The sequence below is a fragment of the Pantherophis guttatus genome, chromosome 3 (assembly GCF_059756535.1).
Source record: "Pantherophis guttatus breed Tessera chromosome 3, ASM5975653v1, whole genome shotgun sequence".
NCBI classification, from domain to species: Eukaryota; Metazoa; Chordata; class Lepidosauria; order Squamata; family Colubridae; genus Pantherophis; species Pantherophis guttatus.
Window position 1 is genome coordinate 36,124,503 of NC_142065.1, and position 25,694 is coordinate 36,150,196.

General features: G+C 37.3%; 1 protein-coding gene across 1 annotated transcript; it reads left to right on the top strand.

The window, feature by feature from the left end:
- Positions 1 to 7,005: 7,005 nt before the first annotated feature.
- Positions 7,006 to 21,923, top strand: SACK1C (scaffolding CK1 anchoring protein C). The gene is made up of 4 exons (XM_034414138.3): positions 7,006 to 7,902; positions 12,731 to 12,898; positions 15,148 to 15,272; positions 19,542 to 21,923. Exons 1-4 carry the CDS (start codon positions 7,381 to 7,383, stop codon positions 20,404 to 20,406), a joined length of 1,680 nt encoding a protein of 559 aa, XP_034270029.2. The 5' UTR covers positions 7,006 to 7,380; the 3' UTR covers positions 20,407 to 21,923.
- Positions 21,924 to 25,694: the final 3,771 nt, after the last annotated feature.

Below are 25,694 nucleotides of genomic sequence, written 5' to 3' on the forward strand. Positions count from 1 at the left end.
AAATGAGAGTGGCAGTCTTTTTCTTAGGTTAAACACATGGACATTTAGAAAACAGAATAAAATTACAAAATACAGATCTTGGAAATAACCTAGATCTAGGAAATGGGTTGCTGTTATGTGGTAATTTGGGGGGGGGATGCTCAATACTGTTTGAATTAAAGCCACGTTTTCTACAGGGATCTCTGTTCCAGCTGTGTAACCTTTATCCATTTATTTATCTATCTATCTTTGTCAGATAGTCCAAGTGTAAATTCTGGATCTGAGGTTACTTGCTTTTAACTGGGAATCAAGATCAGAATCCAAAAACCTTCCTTCTAAAAAGTTGCTCTTAATAAAGAATGAATTTCGGGAACTGAAGTAGTAAGTTTTCTTATTACTTATTAACCCCACCCCTGCTCCCCCATTTTCCACTGTGCATGTCTGAAATTCTAGATCTGGTCCAATCTTCAAAGCAACATTAAACAATAAATATTATTAGGATGCCCTGCCCAGAGTACTATCTTGGTTTTGGAATGTCTTTGCTGAGCATAACTGGCAAGGTATGTCAAAATAATAGAATACTTGGCTCATTAAAATGCTAAATATAATATACACAAAACACTAACCTATGACTAAAATGTTTGTTGACACAAACACACGGCCTTTATTGTAGCATCAAAGAAGTGGAGTCAGTAATATCACTTTCTCTGTTTATGCAGACAGGTGCTCATGTTTAAAGTTTGGTTTCCTATACTTAGGTAATTAACCATTTTTATTTATATTTTTATCCCATTATCTGGTTTTGAAAGTACATCCTCTTGCAGTTAAATAGTCATTAAGCTTCCTGAAAGAGTCCTCAATTCAATTGGGGAAAACCCAGATGACACAATTGATCCTGAGATATTTCTTACATTTTAAAACAAAACAAATATGAAATATATCTGCAATATGTTTGTCAAGGTGACATACAGATACTATTTTCAGTTAGCAATGATGAATCAGAGGCTGAGTTTTGTTCCAAAAACTCTGCTACAGTGCAAATTTATTGATTTTTTTTAAAATCTGAAGTAATTTCTGTTATTCAATCAAAAAGAAATAATTAATTATTAAAATACCAGCCACCTTAGAGAATTCAGTCCATTGCTAGTATATGGTACATATTAACTTGCTGAGTATTTTTCAATCTTTGGGCACACTTCTCACAAACTAATGAAATAGGTCATTCTATGGACTGAAAGTTGAGATGTTACACATTGAATCACCTCAGTAGAGTGACACTCTAGACTTCACAGATGATAGGCAGTGATCTAGCAACAAGTTATATGGGCAAGAGACATCTTTAGGACTTTCTGAGATTGAAATGAAAAGAAGGATTCAGGCTACTGCAAAAGTGACACGTTCCCTTCCTAGCAAGGCTGCTTACTAAGATGCCATACCTGATAGTATTAAAAATGATAGGAGGCCAACAGAACTGTCATCTACAGTATAATGCTCCTCACAAAAGTCAACTAAACTAAGAAAAGCATTTATTTCTGTCCCCAAACCAATTGTAAAACTGTTGAAATGAGTGAAGATAGTTGCTTTCAATAGTATTAAAAGTATTAGAGTCAAAACAACTAAAAAAAAAAGCTGAAAAATTAACAAAGGACTAAAGCAAGGCAATTGCATTAGCGGATAATACAATGCCATATAAATAAAAGGCAATGGAATCAAATTTAATAATTTAGCAGTCATATCTAGAGCAATTCTAGAAGTTGACAATATACATAAAAGAAATGGGCATTTCCCCCGTAAACAGGAAATGTGGAATTCACACAATTAAAAAAGCAAATTACCAAAAGAGAATTAATCCTTCCATAGGTTTGTTCAACTTTCTATACAATGATATAATTGCATGACTAAGACATAAAATGCTGTAAAGAATAATCCTTAATGTTCCCAGTGCAACTGCTCTTATGTCCATAAATAAGTATGAGGACATGGGGCTAGTTCACAATAAACCCTAACCTTTAAAAAAAATTCTACCAATTACAGCAACTCATTGAGGAGACCCAATCGTTCGAAGAGAAGGGGGAAAATCTTTAAATCTTAATTTCAGGTGGGCAGTCTCTGTCTATTGGGGAAAAAAAAAAAGAAGAGCTTCACGTTATAAGTGAGAATACATCCTCCTTCCTCATCCTACTCATGCAGGTTTCCATCAGGAAAGGAAGAAAGAAAATTTTTATCTTTAGACTTTAGGCTATAGGTAAGAACAATTAATCACAGGAGGAGGAAATGCTTCAGCCGGGAAATGTTCAACTGCAAACAAACATAGATTGCACAAGGGGAAAAAAATTAAAATTACCCCTTTAAATTCCAGATTACAAGTAAATGCACTCAGTTCAGAAAGATGAAATTGATAAAGGATAATATTTCTAGCTCAGGGTGAAATGAGGGGGCCTTGGTGCCTCTGAGCTTGGTTGTTTGCTTGCAGACATTTCATTACCCAGATTTGGTAACATCATCAGTGCCAGTAAGGAGTGGGGTTTGCTCTCAATTTATATTCTAGTGGCATGCCCTGTCAGTGTTGATGGGAGTGGTTTTGGAGATTCTTCGATTGGGCTAATTACTGTTAACTTGTTTGGAAGTTCCTTGATTGGGGTATTAATTCTTCTTGTTGGCCCGATGAAATTATGAAAGATGAAATGATTTCAGTTTGCAATTTTTGATTATCAACATAAGCTGTTAAAAAAGAGAGAGTGTGTCCATTTTTGAGCTCCTGGTAAGAAATCTTGTCTGGCGGCACACTGGAATTATCTGCTAAAACTAGGAAATTGACAAACAGCAACTGGGAACTGCAATCACTCAAAGTCCAGAAGGACATCAGGTATTAAGAGCAGTCATAGGCAGAACCTTCAGAACATAGATAGGCTGTGGAAAAAGCCTCTTTCCCGTAAACAGGAGGTGGGTGGGACAATTATTATTTCCTGAGTTTACTTGCCTCTTCTATATTTCATCTCTTTGCTGGAGAATAGAGATTAAACATACTTTGAACTTGTTTAGCTTTATTCAGTGTACTCATTCATAACATGTTTTGCTTGTTTCTGATCTTAGATAGAGAAGTGCTATAAGATAAACTCCAAGGCTTCTCTCTTTCTCTTTGATTTGGTGATTCATAGCCAAGCCTTTGAAATGTTGAGTTTGGTCTAACATCTTGTTTAGAGACAAGTATAATTATTCGATAGGCAGATTATATTAATGTCTGGCCAAGAATGCTGTCTGTGTGGCAGCATTCAATCAACTTCAATCAAACTTCAATCAACTCATAGCTTTTCTCAAGTCATATGAAAATATTCGAGGTGTAAATACTGGTTCTTGGATGGATTTTGTTAAAAGTTGCTTGTTTGGATTATTTGGGATACAAGGATAAAAAAACGCAGGAGGCTGCAGTTAGAGTTCAGATATGATGTTTCATTGGAGGTGTTATGATTTAATACAATAATTCTTCATTCTTCAAGTCAGTTATAATTTACTGTAGTGGCCTTATCTACTCATAAATATACTAGCATCTAGAAATCTCTGTCAAAAACTGAAGAAAATACTCCTTTTAGAAAATTATCTACTTTGTGTGACAATGTTCATGATACATAAGAACCTTGATTGCTCCCGCCCTTCATTTCTCTTTTAAAGACTGTTCCTTGTCACTGAGTTTTTGTATTTACCAGCTGAGCTCTCATTTCTGGACTATCAGACTTTCTGTAGCTTGCCAAGAATCCTTATCAGTAAGCTACGTGTATCTGCATTCCTTCCACACACTCCTCTTTCTTTTGTTCTCTTGCCATAAGTCTGGCTGAGAAGCAGCCGGCACGAACTTTTATTCAAAATGTAACTTATTAGATCAGTTAGGTGTTTTATTTTCTTCTTTACAAATAAATGAGTTTTCTTAGAAGAAATGTATTCCGGTTTTATTTTTCAAGAGTATACACAAAGAAAATGCCACGATCCAGGCAATTACCCCAGGAAGGTAACGGGGCTGATTGCCTCTGACATTCCTATTAATTCTTCTTCAATATCTTGTGCTATTTGCTTCAGATATTCTATTGTCCATAGCAGGATCCACTGTATCCCAGTCAGAGCAAGATGTGGCTGCTATTTGCTTTGGGGGATAATCAATAATTTGGGAAAAGTGACTTAAATCCTAATAAGATCTTCAAACAGGCATTTCCAGCCAAGTCATTCTCACTTCTGCATCTTTCTTACTTATGATAAATGAAATGGCAAGAAAGGATATCCACTGTTGTATGATAGCAATCTGAGTCAATCATGAAGATAGCAAAACACTACAATACATAAAACCCTGCTGCTTGTGGGTGATGAGAACTGTAGCCCAACACAAGGCTAGATGGGGAAACATGCAAATTATCAATAAAATTTCAAGCTTGGTGGGTCTAACTCAGCAAGATAGATTTATTAAGGCTCTGCAGCTGCCACACAATCTTAAGGGGAAAAAAAAACATTTGGGTTTAAGGAGTTTTAGAATGTTTTTTCCACCACAGTGCAGTCCAAACACTCCCTTTCCTTCAAATTCTCTAGTTTTTATGACTAATCGTGACTGACTGAGAATATTAAAATGGTATTCACTCAACTACTTATTGCTTCACTCAAAACTTTTGTTCCAGAGAGTAATTTTCATACTGACAAAGGCTGGTCATCCGTAGCTATCTCTATCATCTTAATAAGTGCTGCAGAGCAACCAGCCACACAACACATTGACACATGGTAAACTCAATGGGAACTTCTTGAAAATCCAAATCTGTCCATCAGTAGTCCAGTTGCTTCATACTTTCACAATATGGCTTCTAGCTCATCCATTCTATACTCGGTGCTTTAATCAAAATTTAATTTGAAATGGGGTCAAGCTTTGCATTCAGGATAGGAACAATGTATCTCCAAGCGTGTCCAGAGTGCATTTTCTTCCATACTTAGGAAACAGAACTAGCTCAGATATAGCTGGAATTTAAAACTCTTAAATCAGCAACTTTTACAATTTTGGACAAACCTGGACTCTCATATCAATATTTTTCTTCCATTCAATCACGTCCAATTTTCAGAGACTGGCTGGACAAGTCCTTGCAGTTTTCTTCTGAAAGCTTTCAAAAGTGTTTTGCCATTGGCTCCTTCCTAGGACTGAGAGAAAGTGATTGGCCTAAGGTAATAGAGCTACACACATTCACACTTACACACATACACACACACACACACACAACAAAGGCAAAACCTTCAGATCCAAGTCTATTGAAGAGATTGAAGATATTATTCACTCTACCCAATATTATTCATATAAACATTAAAGTGTTAACCAAGAATACAAATGGTGCACAGCTTCCATCATTTTTATTCAGTAAAGACCAACACACTCAAATTTCTGTTTCCCAGCCCTGCCCCTAGCAGATGGTAAAAATACTGAGAAATTATTAACAATAATAGCATGCTTGGGCTCCTGATTTTTCCTCATTGGTGGAAGCTGCAAATTTAATCCAGAAAGCATCATAATCCCTTCTTTCTATCTAAATTTCCTAAACCAAATTTGTTATTTTTTTTCCACAAATCTCTGTATCATGCTTATAGTCCTACTTTCTATGCACACATACAGAGAGACATATGGAAGCAGGAGACAAATAGGAGTGCAAATTAGAGAAGGAAATTTACATGAGGATTTAAAGTTAAACAACCTGATCCTCCTTGTGGCATTTCAACAAAATCTGGGCTTGGGGCATTGTGAATAAACACTTCTCTGTCTCTTGAGAAACCTGTATGCAGGTCAAGAAGCAACAGTGAGAACTGGACACGGAACCATGATTGGTTCAAAATTGGGAAAGGAGTCTGGCAAGGCTGTATACTGTCACCCTGCCTATTTAATTTATATGCAGAGCACATCATGAGAAAGGCGGGGCTAGATGAATCAAAAGTTGGAATTAAGATTGCTGGGAAAAAATATCAACAACCTCAGATATGCAGATGATACCACTCTAATGGCAGAAAGCGAAGAGGAACTAAAGAGCCTCTTGGTGCGGGTGAAAAAGGAGAGTACAAAAGTTGGCTTGAAACTCAACATTAAGAAAACTAAGATCATGGCATCGGGCCCTCTCAATTCCTGGCAAATAGATGGGGAAGAAATGGAGGTAGTGACAGATTTTATTTTCCTGGGCTCCAAGATCACCACAGATGGGGACTGCAGCCAAGAAATTAAAAGACGCTTGCTCCTTGGGAGGAAAGCTATGGCAAATCTAGAAAGCATACTAAAAAGCAGAGACATCACCCTGCCAACAAAAGTGCGTATAGTCAAGGCTATGGTTTTCCCAGTTGCAATGTATGGCTGTGAAAGTTGGAGCATAAGAAAGGCTGAGCACTAAAGAATTGAGGCCTTTGAACTAGGGTGCTGGAGAAGACTCCTGCGAGTCCCTTGGACTGCAAAGCGAACAAACATGTCAGTCCTAGAGGAGATCAACCCTGACTTCTCCATAGAAGGCCAGATCCTGAAGATGAAACTGAAATACTTTGGCCACTTAATGAGAAGGAAGGACTCACTGAAGAAGAGCCTAATCCTGGGAAAGATTGAGGGCAAAAGAAGAAGGGGACAGCAAAAAATGAGGTGGCTGGATGGAGTCACTGAATGAGTAGGCATGAGCTTAAATGGACTCCAGAGGATGGTAGAGGACAGGAAGGCCTGGAGGAACATTGTCGATGGGGTTGCGATGGGTCAGACATCACTTCGCAACTAACAACAACTACTCTGAATTAAAGCAATTTGCAGTCTTGTGGCACTGGCGATTCTCATTTTGTTTCTTCAATACAGTAGAAAAATAGAATGGATGCTAATAAATGCATTGCAGTTTTCCTCTCATTTTCAGGTTATTACATTGTTTTAACATTTATGCATGTTTGTAGGTATTGCATAAACCACACTGACCTTGGAACAAGTTTCAACATTCCCATTTCCTCTCAAGGCAATAAAACTTACAAAACAGGTTTCAGTGGTTTGACTACAAGAGAAAAATCACTTTTGGGCGGGAACATAACTGAGTCTTATTGCTTGAGGAAGCGTACCTAAAAGCAGCAAGTTCCTATAAAGAAGATGAAGAAACTTTCCTTAGCGTTTCCATAAGAAAGACAGCATCAAAACAAGCCATGGAAATTAGAATTTTGAGCTAATTTTCTCACTAGGAACAGGGGGATATCTAGAAAAACAGAAGTAAAACCAGGAATAAAACAAAATTGTTTGTGGTGACTTTTCTTCATCTCGACATCTTCATTGTGGAATCGCAAGGATTTATAAAATCAAGACAGCATCTCAAGCTCAGAATATCCCTCTGACAAGGGAACACCAAGGATTGTGGTGCTTTATCACCCAGCTCTAGAGGCATGAGTTGGTTCTCAAAAAGCCTTGGGAATTCCCAAGGGAGCACCGGGCAACTGAAAAATCGACTGGAAGATCTGAAAAAGCCCTGGAAGAAAGAAGCCAGCCCTTCAATGCTACAGCATAGTGAGACCGCCAGGCTAGCTGTGGATGCCTTTCTGGAACAAGGAGAAGCTGGCTATCTGCAAGTCATCGCTAAAGAAAAAGAACTACCCTTCCTCTCCACAATGGATATGGCTTACATGAGCCAGCACATCCAAAGCATCCCAGAATCTCCAAAGAAGGGGCTGGAGGCAGGATTCTCAAGAGCTGACAGCATGGACAGGGAATCTCTCCTCTCTGAGGTGACATCTGGGACATACTTCCCATTCATGTCAGATATTGATCCCCCTCAACTGGAGCTCGGTTGGCCAATGATACCTTCTGTCACAGCACTCAACCGAACGGAAGTCAGTTTGTATTTCCAAAGGGACAAAGCAAACAATGTGAAAGAATTACTTCGATCTCTAATAAGCAAGGCCAAGACAGTAAGTAGAACATTTTAAGGCATTTAAAAAGAGGAGATAAAGCTAATTGGTGTGGTTTTCAAAATATATAAAAAAATTAAAACTACTGGCTCCCCTTTTTATTTTTTTAAAAATTCTTACTCTGCATATACCTTTAATGTATTACTTGACGGATCTATTTTTGTTACGTTTGTATGAGTTTTATATTTAACAAATATGAAGAAAGAAATGAGCTATGCAGATGACTCTTTGTTCCTTTGTTCTTTGACTTTTAATTTTCTGAGCTATGTTGGAACATGTTCGCAATAATAAGTGAGCAGAACTGGACACACTTTATTTTGAAGACTGTTCAAAAAAGTTTAGGAGCAGAACAATGTTTGATGGCCCAATGATTACATTGCATATTATTTGTTAAAATGAAATCATAGCAGCTTTGGAATTTATACTTCACAGTTATGGAGCAAAGGAGTCTGAGCATGTCCTGGCTATCTTATGCAAAGATCGGAGGAGTAATATGCTCTTTGTTTTAGAACCAGAATTTCCATATTATGTTAAACTGTGAGGAAAATGCTTATGACTGCATATTTAAAGTAGGTATAGCCCTTAGGTGGTAGATAAAAATATTCCATAGACACACCTAATTATTGAGCCTTCAATTTGGCAGCCTTTGTTACAGTCAGCTGAGGCTAAACAAAGAAGTACTTTGAAGGAGTAGTTTGATGAGTAATAAACATGGAAAACATTGCATACAATCAGTGGTGGGATTCAGCCAGTTCGCACCACTTCCAGAGAACCGGTTGTTAACTTTCTGAGTAGTTTGGCAAACTGGTTGTTGGAAGAAATCATCAGGGCAGAGAACCGGTTGTTAACTTTCTGAGTAGTTTGGCAAACTGGTTGTTGGAAGAAATCATCAGGGCAGAGAACCAGTTGTTAAATTACTTGAATCCCACCACTGCATACAATGTGACTTTCCCAGGGAATGTCTATGAATTAGTTGTCAAATTTCTTTTGTTTGTTTTCCAAGATATTTGCTTCAAAATCCAAATAGATTCCCCACTTTGGCATACTTTATAGAACATACACACATATATGCTCTATAAATGTGTGTGCTTTTTTTCTTTAGTTCAACTGTATCCAATTTCCAGGAACTATCTGGACTAAGTCCCTGCATTTTTTTTTTCCAAAAGTTTTTCAGAAGTGGATTGCCATTGCCTCCTTCCCCCAACTGAGAGGACATGACACAGCTTGCTTTGTTCTTAAGGTGGGACTAGAACTCATGGTCTCCCAGTTTCTAGCCAGATATCTTAACCATTACACCAAACTGATATATATTTGTATAGAAATCATCCCCAAATATTCCTGTGTGTGTGTGCACTTCCACTCAAAACCTCTGTGGAAGGGAGACAGCTACATCAAAACAAATATTCCAGACTTTATTCATGTCCCTATTAAAATTACTTAATGGGAAATTGTAAGAGATGTGTGAGATTTGAATTTTAAATAGATTTTTATTCAGTCAATGTTGGAAGGTTTTGGGTAATTAGCATAGTTAGTCTACTCAACAAAATTAGTTTAAATTAAAAATAATGAATACTATTTGAGGCTAATGCTATACATTACAACTACGTCTGAGAATACTGCATAAAATAAATGGGAATTATTATTTTAAAAAGTATAATTCTGTTTTGCAAATGGCTTTTCCTTAGAAATTCTGAATAATTCAAAATCAGATGGAAGAAAAGATGGAAGAAAAATGCCCAATGGAAGGACATAAGGATTTTATTTTTAAAGGCTTTCTGTATAAAAGAGACATTTAGAATATCTTTCTCCTATCCATTAATTTACTCCTATAAATTTATCTCAAATACACAGGATGAGAATCTGTCTGTGTGTGTGTGGCGGGGGGGGGGGGGGGCTGTAACCGGGCTGACAGAAATGTTGGTCAAAACAAAGCAGAATGAATGCCAATGCCAAAACCAGTAAACCTGATGGATTAAATACCTATAGGATTCTCTTTCTTAGCTAAATCTAGGCTGCTCTGTACATTCTTTCAGAGAGGGTGTGATTCCCACAGGCAATGAGCAGGCAGGATGCCTCCTGAAAGTTGAAGTGCTCCCAAATTTTTGCTCTGGATTAAGCACCACAATCCAAATTTTTCTCCAGGATGTTTTGGCACAGATGGTAAATAGGTTGCCATAGTTTAATTAGGTTATGATAGTGATTTTACTTTCTAAATGTAAACCATCTTCAGTCTTGGTAGGCGGAAGAGAAAGGCATGAATGAATGGTTATATAATCAGGGCTTCATCAATTTGAGGTGGAGACTGTTCTCTGATTGATAAGAGTCTAAAATCAAATCTTCAGAGCAGGAATTTGTAACTTTTTTATTTTTATTTTTTTATTTTATTATTCATATTTCTATGCCGCCCACTCTCCGAGGACTCTGGGCGGCTTACACCAAAGACAATATACTAAATAGCATATTGCCCCCAACAATCTGGGTCCTCATTTTACCCACCTCGGAAGGATGGAAGGCTGACTCAACCTTGAGCCGGTGAGATTTGATCCGCTGATCTGCTGAACTAGCAGTCTGCGCCACCTCGGCTCTTTTTGGATTCAGTGGGCATGTGTGGTTTTTTGACAACATGGCACAGGAAAGTCTTACAAAATAAGAGGCAGGAAAGGCATGGATGATGTCAAAATATTCATTTACCAGCAGGTAAACACTGAAGTTTTACTAGCTTCTGCCACTCCCACTAATTCAAATAGGCTCTCTCCCACTTCATTTCACTCAAGAGTTTTTTGTGGAGGGAGGTGGATAGGCACCTTCCAAACAAATTATTTAGGTTTTTTTTTTTTTTGATGTCTCTGGGATCAGTGTGAAATACAGAGACATGTTTTAAAGTAAGAACAATGTTTGAGATGGACACTCTGTTTTATAGAATGCTGATTTAATTAAAACAATTTCTAAAAACCCATAGGTAGGTCAAGAAGTTTAAGCAACCCCAAGTAGGATTACTATGGGCTATAGTCAGGGATGAAATTCAGCAAGTTCTGACAGTTTCTGGAGAACTGGTAGCAGAAATTTTGAGTAATTCGGAGAACCAGCAAATACCACCTCTGGCTGGCCCCAGAGTGGAGTGGGAATGGAGATTTTTCAATATCTTTCCCCCAGGAGTGGGGTGGGAATGGAGATTTTGTAGTATCTTTCCCCTGCCATGCCCACCATGCCACGCCCACCAAGCCATGCCCACAGAACCAGTAGTAAAAAAAATTGGATTTCACCACTGGCTAAAGTGGTGTTCAGGCATGCCATATTAGAATCCCAAGAGTCAGAAAATTGCCTAAATTCTTCTTTGAAAAGTATTTAAAAGAAGTTCTATGTGATTTGTGTGTTTGGAGTGGATAATTATAGATAATTTTAAATTGCAAGAGATGCCACTTCTGAATACTTCATCTACATTTGAAATTATTTGCAAATAGAAAACAAAGCAAAGAGCCGAGGTGGTGCAGTGGTTAGAGTGCAGTACTGCAGCTACTTCAGCTGACTGCTAGTTCAGCAGATCAGTGGATCAAATCTCACTGGCTCAAGGTTGACTCAGCCTTCCATCCTTCCTAGGTGGGTAAAATGAGGACCCAGATTGTTGGGGGCAATATGCTATTTAGTATACTGTTTTTGGTGTAAGCCGCCCAGAGTCCTCGGAGAATAGGCAGCATAGAAATATGACTAATAAGTAAATAAATAAATAAATTTATCATAGGACAAAGTTAACCTAGCTTTTGTCCTCTGAACTGTTTTCTTAGTTGATAAGATTTTTTTCAATATAGGAAAACATTTAAAATGAAATGTAAGGAGAGCTCTCTGGACCTCAAGGCAAGATTCTCAAAATCGAGAATTTGCTAGTGGGCATCTGGAGTTTTGCAGCTCAGACCTGATATAACTATTTCCTTTCCCCTCGTTCCTTTGCATTCCTGACCATCTAATTAAGGCTGTGGAAGGCAAGGGGCAAGTAATGCTCTGCCAGAGGAAGCACAGTGGATCTCTGGGCCCCAAGGCAACTGCTTCTCCATCTTCACAATATTTACATCACTGTAATTTCTTCAAAATGTTGCCATCCTATTCTACTACATTTATAGCCAAGTTTTCCATCAATTCTTCCTGGAAATGTTCTGTCAGAAGAGAAAGCAGCAGGAAAATGTAGAAAGAGTAGAAGGATTAGGTGCACTCCCAGTTTGTACATACACTTCATGGTAATCAAGATTTATAATAGAGACTAATTACTTGGTTCCTTCCTGGAATGCTGTCATCTGGAATTTCATCATTATAAAATGTTAATGGACATGAAAAGCAATTCTGGAACAAATCTACCAGCTTATAACATGCAAGGTGTCTTACATCATGCATATGCAGGGGGAAGTGTCACTAGATTATAGCTTCTCATAATTCTGTGTGATAGAAAAGATATATGTTGTGAAAGCTCATTAACTTTGGAATGCAATCATTTGCCCATAGCTTTCTCTGGATTCTCCATAAAAGCAGAGTGAAAAAAAGAAAAAGATTCAGAAATAATAACAAATGAGGAAGCACTATGAAACAGAGTTTCAAAACTGAAACTCTTTTAGGTGCTAACTATTTTTGCCCTTGTTTTATTAAAGCAAACTGATAGTGCAATTCTATGCATATTTACTCAGAAAAAGCCTTGATGAAAGTTTTTAAAAATTGCAGCCAGAAGCACTTAAAAAGGGTCTTATATTTGGGTTGTTTAATAGGGCAGATCCACTGATCATGTTTTGACAATGTCTTCTGTTCTACTCTCCATTTTACCCCAACCTACCAAAAAATTGTGCAGGTGATTGCAATTGTGATGGATCAATTCACAGATATGGAAATACTCAGTGATCTGATAGAAGCTTCAAACAAACGTCGTGTTCCTGTTTATCTGATCCTTGATGAAAAAAACCTAAAGGAGTTTACAGAAATGTGCAATAAAATGGAAGTCACCATGGATGACTTGCTGGTATGTTTTCAATCAGTTTTAGTTTTTTTTTTTTTTTTCCTTAATGTCAATATTAAAATATGATGTAATGGAACATGAAAGTGAAGAAAAAAGACAATTTTAAATCTGCTTTTATTTCAATCATTCTCATTACTCAGATGAAGATGGGTTGGTTTGTTCAGCTAAAGGCAATACTTGAAATCAAAGGGCAACAACAACAAAAACAACAATAGCAATATAAGGTCTTCCTTCCTTCCTAGGGTCCTTGATAGACCATTGACTCTTTGGAGATCTGTAATGATTCTTTTATCAAACATCAGTTCTAGGATACTTTCTGAAGCATATTTACCCCTTTTCTGTTAAGTGGTATGATATCAGTAATACAGCTTTATTGGATGATTGAAGGTTGTGTTATAATCTATTTTCCATGTAAAACAACATGGCTGAAGCATAAGGTGCAACTGGATGGCAAGTAGAAATTTTAAATATTTCTTTTCAAAGAATTATGTGCTGATAGATATCATATTTCCAACCTTTGCCTTTCACATACCCATTGAACAAACAAAAGCCCAGAGCAAAACAGTGCCTGAAGTTAATATATGAACCTTATTTGCTGAAAAAAGCAATGCACAATCACAGTTGTCCATATTTTTAACCTTGTGCTTCAGTATAAAGTATGTTGCTTTCATCCAATTATTTTAATTGATTGGCTGAGGCAAAATTAAAGATGGCACAGACACATTTGCTTATATCCAGGCTTGCCACCTTTATATGTTACAAATGGAGCAAAGTTTACTTCTGATGCTCAATAAAATTGAGAGAAAGATACCTTAGGCATAAGACTGTATTCAAACAGATCAGGAGGATCTGCAGGTGTATGTCTCGTGTGTGTGGGGTGTGTTTGTGTGTGTGTATTAAAAGAGTCAAAATAACCGTCATTTCCATTTACCCTATCTATTCTAGTTGCTGTTGTTGCTGTTGTTTCTGTTTAAAAGGCAAAGGAATGTGTGTGCAGTGACATTTATATCTGAGAGTGAAAATGATTGGCATTTGCAAATGGAAGATCAATTAATTTTGTTATTAGGGTACTGTATTTTGCAAACAATTTTAATCAAATACGGTTGTTTTACACACAAACACACACACACAAACACACATGCAGAGCTCTCATACATGTGTTTGCAGGGGAAAAAGAATCTCTGGGATTGTTCTTCTGGAGTATAAACCTAGGATGGGAAGTAAAGTATTACTTCGAATTTGGATTTATATTGCATATTTGTTCAACCTGTTTTTAGTTGAACAAGAGTTATGTTCAATTCATGGATATCTTCTTTTTGGGTAACTATAGCATTTTCAATGTGAGTATAAGCCTAACTACTAACTACAGGTAGTCCTCGATTTACAAGAATTCATTTAGTGACTGTTCAAAGGTACAACAGCACTGAAAAAAGTGACTTATGACCATTTTTTACACTTACGACCATTGCAGGATCCCCAGGGTCACGTGATCAAAATTCAGGTGCTTGACAATGATTCATATTTATGGCAGTTGCAGTGTCCTGGGGTCACGTGTTTCTCTTTTGCGACCTTCTGACAAGCAAAGTCAGTGGGGAAGTCAGATTCACTTAACAACTGAATTACTAACTTAACAACTACAATGATTCACTTAACAACTGTGGCAAGAAAGTCCTAAAATGGGGCAAAACTCAATTGTCTCACTTAGCAATATAATTGGGCTCAATTATGGTCGTAATTAGAGGACTAACTATACTCTATTCTATAAGAGCATCATCTTATTCCATCACCCCCAACCCCTGCCATTTGGAACATTGTCATTTTGTCTGTTATCAGTAATTTTCCATTCTTCCAGAGAAACTGCAGCTTTCAAAGATTGAAATAAGGGCTGGAAATTACTGAAATGATACTGATTTCTAATTTTCCATCATCAGAGACTGAGCAGTCTACTGTGTGCCCACCAACCTCTTACTTAGTGCTTTCCAAATACTCTATGCTACCTAGTTTTATTGTTTTATTTATTCTTTTAATTAAAAATAATGGGGAAGCATGTGTGCTGCAAAATGAAATACCATCAACGAAGCATAAGTGGTGGATTTTACAATATTTTTTTAAAACATTTATTGATTTAGGTATGTTTTGCAACCATTAATTCCAAGATTCACATTCAGTCATAGTACAGCATATATAAGCTCTGCACAGAAAGTCAGCAGTATCTGTTTTGAATCTTTCTTATGCTTTTCTTTTTATTTTAGAATATGCGCATACGATCTGTAAGTGGAGATACATACTATAGTAAAGCTGGCAAGAAGCTTACAGGACAAGCCCTTGAGAAATTTGTGTTGATAGACTGTGAACAAGTCCTTGCAGGGTCTTACAGGTGAGACATAAGAAATATACTTCAGAATAATGTCATTTGCAAAGGGCACTGTCTCTTTGTTAGAGATTTCTGGGACTAATATGTCCTAACTCAGAGTGATTGCAGGGTATGGTTAAAAAAAAAGGCAAGATGCCAGAGTTTCTATTGCACAGTTACAGCTAGCAACTTGATTTTTTTAACCATGCCTTTTAGATACTCTTGACTAAACAAATGTAGCAAATTATTTAAATTATTGTTTAAATTACTTTTATTTAAAATTATAGTGCTTTGTATCCTTCTTACGGGTCAGGTGTCTAAGGTTGTTTTAGTGCTACACAAAACTGTATCTTCCATTTCAGTGGAAGGAAAATGAAATTTGCAAATGGTGAATGTAAATGTACAAAAAAATCATATTAAAACATATATAAAAAAGTTCAGTTCTTTTAAATTATTTTTTTTAAATGTGTCTCCTATAACAGGAGTTTAGGATTCCAAATTGAAAAACACATTCTAACTCCTACCCCAGCCCCACAGTCTAATACTTCTCAGAGATTCTGAATTTTCATAATTTTCTAGTCAACTGAAGGTTATGGAAGCAGAAATCTCAACAATTGGAAAGAATATGCTTAGGGAAAAGTATTCTAGGATAAAAGCCTATTAAGTGCTATGGCATTTCCACCCCAAAAACAAGCACAGGAACACATTGTAATATTGCAAATATATATATCCTTAAAGTGAAACAAATCCTAGAGAATTTTGATCCCCCTAATTATTATATTACATGTTTGTCTTGTACTAGCTCCAAGGAATGGAGAGCAGCATTTAGAGAGTCCTTGCTTAATCGCTCTAATTGGGACCGGAATGTTTATTGCTAAGCAAACAATTATTAGGCAAAATATCACATGACTGCACTGCTTAGAGTTTCAGTATTCCTTATTGTCATTATTAGGCCAGGACCATATGGTCATTAGGCCAGGACATCATGCTTCTCCTGCCCTGCTATGGTCACCTTCCTTCAACTCTACCCATCTATCTTCTTTTGGCTGCCCTGCACTTTGCCTTCACCCATATCACCCTACACTCCATTGTCCTTGCTACCCGCAGCCGACCTTGGCTATCTTCTTCCTCCCAGTACTGATGAGGTGCTCCTGGTCTGGCCCTTTGTGAGGCAGCTGCTGGCTTCCCGAAGCTGCATGTGGCCTTCTTGGAGGCCTCAAGAAGGCTATGTGTGACCAGCTGCTGCCTCACAAAGGGCCAGGCTGGGCATGCTTCAGCAGCAGCAGGAGGAAGAAGTGAAAAATCACCCGGGATGGCAAGGAGTGGCAGAGGCAGTGGAGGGCAGGACAGTCAAAAAGCAGAGATGGTGAGGGGTGTTAGGTGCGTGGGTAGAGTTTTTTTTTTTTAATTTGATTTATATGCCGCCCTTCTCCGGAGACTCAGGGTGGCTTACAATGTGCTCAGCAATAGCCTTCATCCTTTTGTATATTTATACAAAGTCAGCTTATTGCCCCCACAACTGGGTCCTCAATTTACCTACCTTAGAAAGGATGGAAGGCTGAGTCAACCTTGAGCCTGGTGAGATTCGAACCTGCAGTAATTGCAGGCAGCTGGTCTTAATAACCAGCTTAATAACAGGGTGCCTTAGACCACTGTACTACCAAGGCTCTTTTGAAAAGAGTTGAAAAGCGCCCTGTGGTTGTAAAAAAGGGTGGGCTACCAAAACTCTGAATTCTGATCATGTGACCGCAGGGGTGCTACAACGGCTTTGAGGACCAGTTATAAATATCGTTCATTCAAGATCATCACACATTCAAATGGTCATTGAACAGATGGTTGTTGGGAGGACTACCTATATACAACTTCCTATCTTAAAAACAAGCCTGTACAACACACTAGGTTGAGAAGTGATTCAGGATCTCCCCAACTTATTCCCAAGTAAATACATATAAGGCCACAGTGACCCAAACTTTCACATAAAAATACATCCTGGTTGACTCATATCAAGTCATTATATATGTTTTTTTATTTAATATTCATATATTTATTTTAAAAAGAATATTATATGGCTGCCTATCTTACATAGATGATAATCCTAGGTGGCTCATAGCAACATTCCATAACAAAAAAATAAACCCACAAACCTTTGCAAAAGATGTAACATTTCCCACCAAAGTGCCACAGCATCTGAGGCTAAGAATGGGGGGATGGGGGTGTCAAAATTTCATGGGGGAGGCTTTTAAAAAGGGCTGGGATAGCCATGGAAAAGATGTGTCTCCAAGGTCCTACCGGATGGCATTTAAGGAATGGTACCTGGAACATGGCCACCCTATCTCATCTGGTAGAACAGGCAGATACCTCCAAGAAGGATCAACCCTGTAAATAATTTACAGGGCTATTCATCTAATGAATGGCTCCTGGGCAGTCAACAAAAGTGAAAGCATAGTACATAGTCCAAATCAATTTTAAAAAATCAAGTTAAGGTCCCTATAAAAAGCTCATTGCCAACATGATGCACATTCGCATGCCAGAGTTTTATTAACAATTTGGCCTCAGTGCTTGGTGAGAAGTCTTTCCTCCTTTGGAAAACCAACAAAGTTGGAGCTGTGCATATCTCTTGGGGACAGCATGACAAAGTAGTCATGCTTCCTAAAACACTGCTTCACTGATAGGACCTGGAGCCTCTCTCCTCTTCCAGATCTAGTGGTACAGGGGAAATCATTGGGGATAGGTTGTTCTACAGGGCTATCAAACTGGCGGCCCATAATCTGGATGTGTCACATGCAGATCACACCCATCCCAGCTCCGCAAAGGGAAAAAACATTGTGATACATTACGTGATGGCAATGTGATGCTGTGAGTTTGACACCTGTGTTCTATAAGTAACCCAGCACCATACCATGTAGGACTTTAAAAGTAACAACCAGCATTTTGAATTATATATGGAAGCCTACTGGGAGTCACTGCTGCTCACACAGCAGCAGTATTAGATTGGTGTACTGTGATGCACCCAATACACTACATTTTGGACCAGCTGCAACTTCCAAATGCTCTTCAAGGGCAGCCCCATATATAGTGTGTTGCAACAGTCCAACTGCGAGATGACTAAGATGCAACTAACCATGAGCAGTGCCTCCTCACCTCAGAATAGCACACTAGACATATTTGTTTGAAAGGTCTCCTGGTCCAGCTACCTCCTGTTCCAGGAGAATCCCCGGATCATGAACCAACACGGCCTGGGAAAGTCTCACCTCACACAGTCAATACATTTACTTTCAAGTACCCTTCCCCCACAAGAAATGATACAGCACAGCAGCACAATATTCATTTTACATATTGTACTAGTTAACCTTCAGTTATTTTTGCCTTAGTTAGCAAACCTTTGACTACATTTTGAAAGGAAATGGTTTTTCTTTGCTTTAATTGCAACTACTTCCTTGATTGATAATGTACACTGTCTTTCTTCCACCTGAACAATCTACACTTGACTCACCAACACAAATATTTAATAGCAGCTTTACCTTTGTCCTCCCTCTTTACTTACAGGAAGCCTGCCAACTCCATGCCATGTCACCACATTACGCCATCTCAAAGTATTTTACTGTATAAAATATATCAGCCCAAAATGTCAGCTTAAAAAGATTCCAGTAGGAAGTTGACCATGGTTATATAATTTGGCAGTCTGCTGTTTTCTAGGGATTTGGGGATTAGATATCACTGATAATTTGATTAAAAAATCCCCCACCAAGGGTTATATTTTCTGAGTTTAATAAAATTATTTTTCTATACCATTTTTAAATGCTCAAGAATTCTTCTCAACAGTGTCATTTTGTAACTCTTCTCTAAATGAGCTCCAGTCACACTGGGTGGCTACAGAGCTCCTCCTCTTGAGCCATAAGTATGACCTTTGAAATCTATAATTAACTTGCAACCCCAATTCCTTATAATTCTTATGAGTCTGTCATTTAAATGTTTATCTATAACAATTCAACCATAATAACTTGTTTGCATACTGACTATTATCTTCATTTATTGCCTAACATAGTATAAACATACATATACATTAATTTAAGATTTTGACCATCAGACTGTTCCACTTATTTTCTCAAGGCTTTAAAATAATAATGGTACACTGTTGTATTGCAGCAATAGTGCTAAAGATATACTGATACTTAAAATAGTACTAATGTTGTAAATGAATTTTATTGTCCAATGAATTTTCAATATTTTAAATGTGCACAATTTAATTATATGTTGATGTTTCATGTTGTCCCTGAATTATTTTCATTTCAGTTTTACATGGCTCTGCAGCCAGGTACATACCTGTTTAATGATGCACTTCAAAGGAAAAATTGTTGATGATTTTGACAGAGAGTTCCGATGTATATATGCTGAATCTAGATCAGTGAATCAACTTGGAATCCCCACTGCTGAAAATTCCACACCTTCTCCTTACAAGACCATGCAGAAATTTGAGCCCATTTTAAAACATATTCAACGGAATGAGTATGAAGCCCTCAGTCCGTCAAGTACCCTTTCAAATTCCAGTGTTGTGACCATCAAGAAATCACCATATCATAACCAAACAAAGTCCAATGTAATCTGTGAAAAGAAGGAATTAACTCCAGATGAAACAAGAAAGACCATCTCAGGCTTAATGGGACATAATGACTTGAGATACCAGCCCAGGGAGTTGCTAGACTCTAACTGCGGCGTATTAGATAAATTAAAGCTTCCACTCAATGATGGTTCTAATTTATTGAAGCTTAAGACATCTTTACTATCAGTATCTTCACCGATATTAGATGACAACATAGGAAATGGACATCTTCCTGAGAATATGGGAACAAAAGATAACAAGAAGTTCCTTTATACTCAACCAGTTGAAAATGCAAGCAAATTATATAAGGATGACAAACCAGTAACTTATGGATACAACAAATTAGAATTCATTAACAATCCTATTAAATCTGTAAATTATGAAATGAAGAGCACAGTTCCTAGATACTTTGATGCCTCTGAGGATATGCCAATGGAGAACAACAGCAATATAAATAGGGGTGAAAAAAGGATGACTCTTGGTCACAGCAAATTGGATTTGATTACCAACTATAACAAATCAAAATCAAAAGCCGTTCATAGTCGATTTGAAATGTAATCTAACAAAAATATTTCAAATGTAGAATGAAACTATGATAATACATCAGATTTAGCTCAAAAATATTGGGAAAGTTTAAAGAATTTTAATGAAGGCAGAAAAATAATCACATACCTGTGAAAGAGATTTAAGATTGTTACTACTAACCTCTAATTTGAAAGGACATGCATTTTGAACATTGAAAACATTGTCTGCCTCACAGAAATAATGAGGATTCTTCATAATTCAGAATTCCTGAAATACTGGAGAGGCATGTTTAGAACAAGACTATTTCTCAGTTTAATAGCTCTGGGGAGAGAGAGGAACTACCTACCAATTTAAACTATTTGATGATTATCACTATGTAAATAAAATCGGATATATAATGTACAGTACAAACAATTTGGTTTAAAGGGTTGGTAGAGAGTTTATAAGGCATCTCTTTGATAAAAGCACACATCTCAATTGCCAAATGTGGATTATTCTGCAATTCTGTTTAAGACAGAACTACAGAAATCCATTTACCAAAGTAGCAGAAAATAAAGAACTGCAGAAATCATATTACATAATTCCTAACTTCCTTTTAATATTGCTGCTCACTCAATTGATCAGCTCATCATATTCAATACAGGAATCCAAATTACAGTCACCCCGACATAGAAAAAAAACCTTCTCAGTTGTTTCCTTCTGTTGTAAACATGACAGAAATAGGAAAAGACAAATAAAATGCAACTCTTAGTTTAAATATCAGAACATTAACTCTATGAAATTAATAAATCTAATCTCTTTGCCTCAGCAAAAAATCTGCAAAAGTGTTTTGGCAGATACAGAAGAAATGTCAATAATATTGCAATGATTGCATTATATCACGATAAATAATATGAATAATAAGACTTTTGTCTTAAAATTTTGTTTACAAACTGGAAAATTAAGATACACTGCATTAATTCTGTTCATATGTTGTATGTTTTAAATTCATTAATATATAATATTGTAATTCAAAGTGGTCAATCAGATTTTAATGATGTGTTTATACAATCAAAGCCGAGCTCAATTTATTTCCACTATAAGTAACTTCAGAAGAAGCCATTTTCTGTCCAGCCAAAGTGATGTTCTTGTAAATCCTCTGAACTCAAAGACAGTGTTCTTTGAATGCTTAAGTATATGTCAGCAGTTAAACATTTTAATTAATTGGTCTTATTTTGTATGGAAGAACAAATTGTCACTATTGACATTTGTTATTTCTGAAAATCAAGATTTGATATGCTTCCTGAGGGAGTTTATTTTAACCTAGATTTTTGAGATTTCATGAAGGAATCACAAGGAAAGCTATGATTATTTTAATAATAAATGTAACATTGCTTTAATTTCAAAAACTGGTAGTTCTGTCAATAGCAATTTAATGTATAAATGCCTTAAGGACTCTTTCTTTTTTCTTCTCTCTTGCTCTTTTTGTCTCTTTCTCTCTGGTTAATCATAACTTTGACAATGTATAATCTGATGGTGCTTTTGAAATAAACAGTATTCTATGTAATTTATTTAACTATCATCTACTAAATAAAGTATAGTAGTTATATGCAAATAATATAGGCTATAAAAAATAAATAACTCCACCTGGGACAACTGAGTTTTGAGGTAACCGAGCCAGTCCCAAGTCCGGATAAAGTGAGGAGGGTTGGGTGTAGGGTTAGCACTCCTACCCATAAAAAAAACCCTAAAAATTGCTAAAGAAACTGCAAGCAAACTTAAAGTCTATAGTGATCATAGCAACTGCAATGAACATGATAATCATAATAATCAACAACAGCATGAAATGTTAAACCATGGCATGATGGCATTGGGATAAAGCTGAAAGGACATACAATGGTTGATTGTAGATTGATACTTAGTGCAAAATTTATAACACAAATTGTAACATGGAAAGTTCAATCTTTATATCAATGTGGGAAACTCTCATAAGTGCTATGCAAATTTAACAACTATGATCTTCATATTTCGAGAATTAGCAATACCAGGTGGACTGGGAGTGGTAGACTTACCAAAGATGGGAAGATTTCTTGCCATAGTTGTTAAGGGAATCAATGCAATTAAGCTAGTAACATGGTTCCCCATTGACTTTGCTTGTCAGAAGGTCACAAAAGGTGATCACATGTTCCTGGGAAACTGCAACCATCATAAATATGAATCAGTTGCTAAATGTCTGAATTTTGATCATGTGGAAAAACAGTCATAAGTCACTTTTTTCAGTGCCATTGTAACTTCGAATAATCACTAAATTAATAGACGTAAGTTGAGAACTATCTCTACTCAGTGGCAACTTCCAGCTTCCAACTTGTGCTATTTCTCTCCAAATTCATTTGTAAAAGCAAACCTGCCTCCCAAATCATAAATGCACAAGTAGGGTTCATTCACATTGTGATAAGCCCTGGAATAAGTAGGGATGTTATACCTGGACTGTGAAACTCTAGATCAGTGTTTCTCAACCTTAGCAATTTTAAGGTGTGTAGTTATAGGCAGATGCATCCTTTTGATGCAGACTTTAAAGCATTGCACAGTCCTATTAAATTTGTGACTAGGAAATAATTATATTCATTATAACAATTTTAATTAAAGAACATGAACTCAAAGCAGATTAGTATACCCAATAATTTTTAGAGTATGACCAGATACACATCAGTCCACGTGCAGCTCTTGACCCAAAACAAGTGAGCTAAAAGTTGTAAAGCCTAAGGCTATAGTCATATTAGCATAACATTAATCCATTCTTGAAATCAGCTTTTCTATATCTGAGTCCATTCTCTCCTTTTCCATTGTAACTCTTATTAGGCATGAGGTGATTTTTTATTTGCATACAGTGTAAGCATATTTCCATATAATACATTTATCTATGGTTAGTCCGAATTAAAGGATTATAAAATAGTAATTTAACCAATGCCGTAAGCCTGCATAACACAGTGCATTAACTAATTTACTCAGTATAGTGAGCTAAATAGTAATTGGCTAGTGTGTACTTTAGTGCATCATGCAAACACAACTTCAGTTGTACTATATGAGGGTTTACAGTGAAAGTAATACAGTGGATTTCCCAAGCCAAAAAAACAAAAACAAAAATTCTCTGGTATTTACATCAATGTATGTTATTTGCGTGATTAAGTAACTTGTGCTAGGAAGGTGCTGCAGATGACTTACTCTTTGATTTAAAGGGGCAATTGGGAATAAAAGACACACTTCCCTCCAACCAGGTTATTAAACTATGGTTACATAAATACAACAACAAACACATTCTTCCCAACTACAGAGAGTACAGTATCTGTTTGTAGCCCAAACCTGTCTCCTCAGTTTGGCCAGGCAATGGCTTAGTTAGCACAACACATTTGAGCCACAAACTAGTCAAGAAGATTTTATTTTACTCTTATACAAACTCAGCAATTCAAATCCAGCAAATGGATGTCATTCAGTGGATATTACATTATTCTGTCGCATTAGGTACAGCTCAGTAAGTTCCCTTTCTGTTGAATGCAGGTCAAAAAAAGTCCCTATGCCCTCCTTTACATTGAACTACAATAATATTTTTCAAACTTGTCAATTTCTAAGATGTGTGGATTTCAACTCCCAGAATTCCCCAGCCAGCAATTCTGGGAGTTGGAGTCCACACATCTTAAAGTTGCCAAGTTTGAAAACACTACAATGTCCACAAGTCATCCCTATCAGGTCTCTGGGATCTGTAATCCAAGATGTCTGGAGCACTTGGGTGGGGTGGGGGGACAAAGGGGGAAGACCAGGGGTGGGTTCTACTTACCTTTACTACCAGTTCACAACGGGTCCGTGATGATGTCAGGTTCAGTGGGCGGAGCCTCCCGCCGCTTTTACTACCGATTCTATTGAACCGGTGCGAACCGGGGGCAACCGACCACTGAGGGACACTAACTCAAATCAAACATGCTTATACAAGGCTTGCAGCAGGCAGCTCTTGCATTACGCAGTACTCTGACAGAGCAAGGGCCAATTCAGCCACCTTCTCAATGATTGGTATGGAGAATCATGATGGAGGCAGAAAATAATGATTTTTTAAAAACTATTTCTTTAATATAATTAGTTCCAAATTTGTACTAGTATATTTTATAATGATGAAGTTTCACTTCCAAAACAGTACCTTAAGTTTTCATCAGAAACACAGGATTCACTCTTTGACCTAGCACTGTGATGGTGAACCTGTGGCACGCGTGCCAGAGGTAGCATGCAGAGCTCTTTCTGTGGGCACCCACGCCACTGCCAGCTGCTCTTCTGGTTTCCAGGGTGCATGGTCTTCACAGGTGTTGGAGTGCTGGAAAACTGCTGGAAAACGGCCCAAAAAGTGCTCCCATAACAAGCCGTGCACCGGAGTGTCGGAAATCCGAAGACCAGCTGGCTGGCGCGCACATACCTGTTTTTTGCCCATTTTCAAGGCTGTTTTCCAGGCGTTTTTTGGCTGTTTTTTGGGAAATGGCCCAAAAACGGGTCTTTGGATTTCTGACACTCCAGCACATGTGCACACATGCACATACAAGCATACATGTTCTGGTTTGGGCACTCGGTGCTGAAAAGGTTCACTATCACTGATCTAGCAGATAGTTCCCAGGTGGTGAGCACTACCAACCAGAATACAAAAACATTTTCCTCTCTATTAATATCCTTTTCCCTTCTTCCACCTTATTGCTACTGCTGGTATCAGCAATTCTCCTAGCAGAATTCGCTAAAAGGCTATCTGCTTCTCCCATTAGAAAATCCCTGTCAGTTTCCCCACCAAGTGGCTGTCCCAGAAGGACAGAGGCAGCAATGGCCACTGTGCATGTAAGGATCCAGCAGAGATTAATGGGGGTGGCAGTTTAGGAGAGCTATGTGACTTCAGGCCAGTCTCTCTTTCTCTCAGCCCAGCCCATTTCACAGGATGGGAGGGGAAATAGGAAATACCACCTTGAGCTGACCTTTATTTATATCTGCCTTTAATTTATAAAGAACAAGGTGATGAACATACCTAATATTACACACACACACATTGACTAATACATAAATATAAATCAATATATAGTGGTCTGGGCATATATTTATTTTATACACATGTGCACATGCACACACAAACATATCTGTATCTGTCTGTCTGTCTATGTTGTTTCATATATATATGTGTGTGTGTGTGTGTATTAAAAATGAGGGAGATGTGCGGTTAAATAGTTGAACAAATAAATACATATTTGCAAACATTTACATTCTCTCTCTCATCTCTATGATGTCTCTGTATATGGTGTGTATGTATATGTGACAAAATCTAA

Coding starts and splice junctions, on each gene's coding strand:
- SACK1C (XM_034414138.3), top strand. CDS start 7,381: ATGAGTTGGTTCTCAAAAAGCCTTGGGAATTCCCAAGGGAGCACCGGG. Junction 7,903..12,730: donor TAATAAGCAAGGCCAAGACA/GTAAGTAGAACA, acceptor AAAATTGTGCAG/GTGATTGCAATTGTGATGGA. Junction 15,273..19,541: donor GTCCTTGCAGGGTCTTACAG/GTGAGACATAAG, acceptor TTTTCATTTCAG/TTTTACATGGCTCTGCAGCC.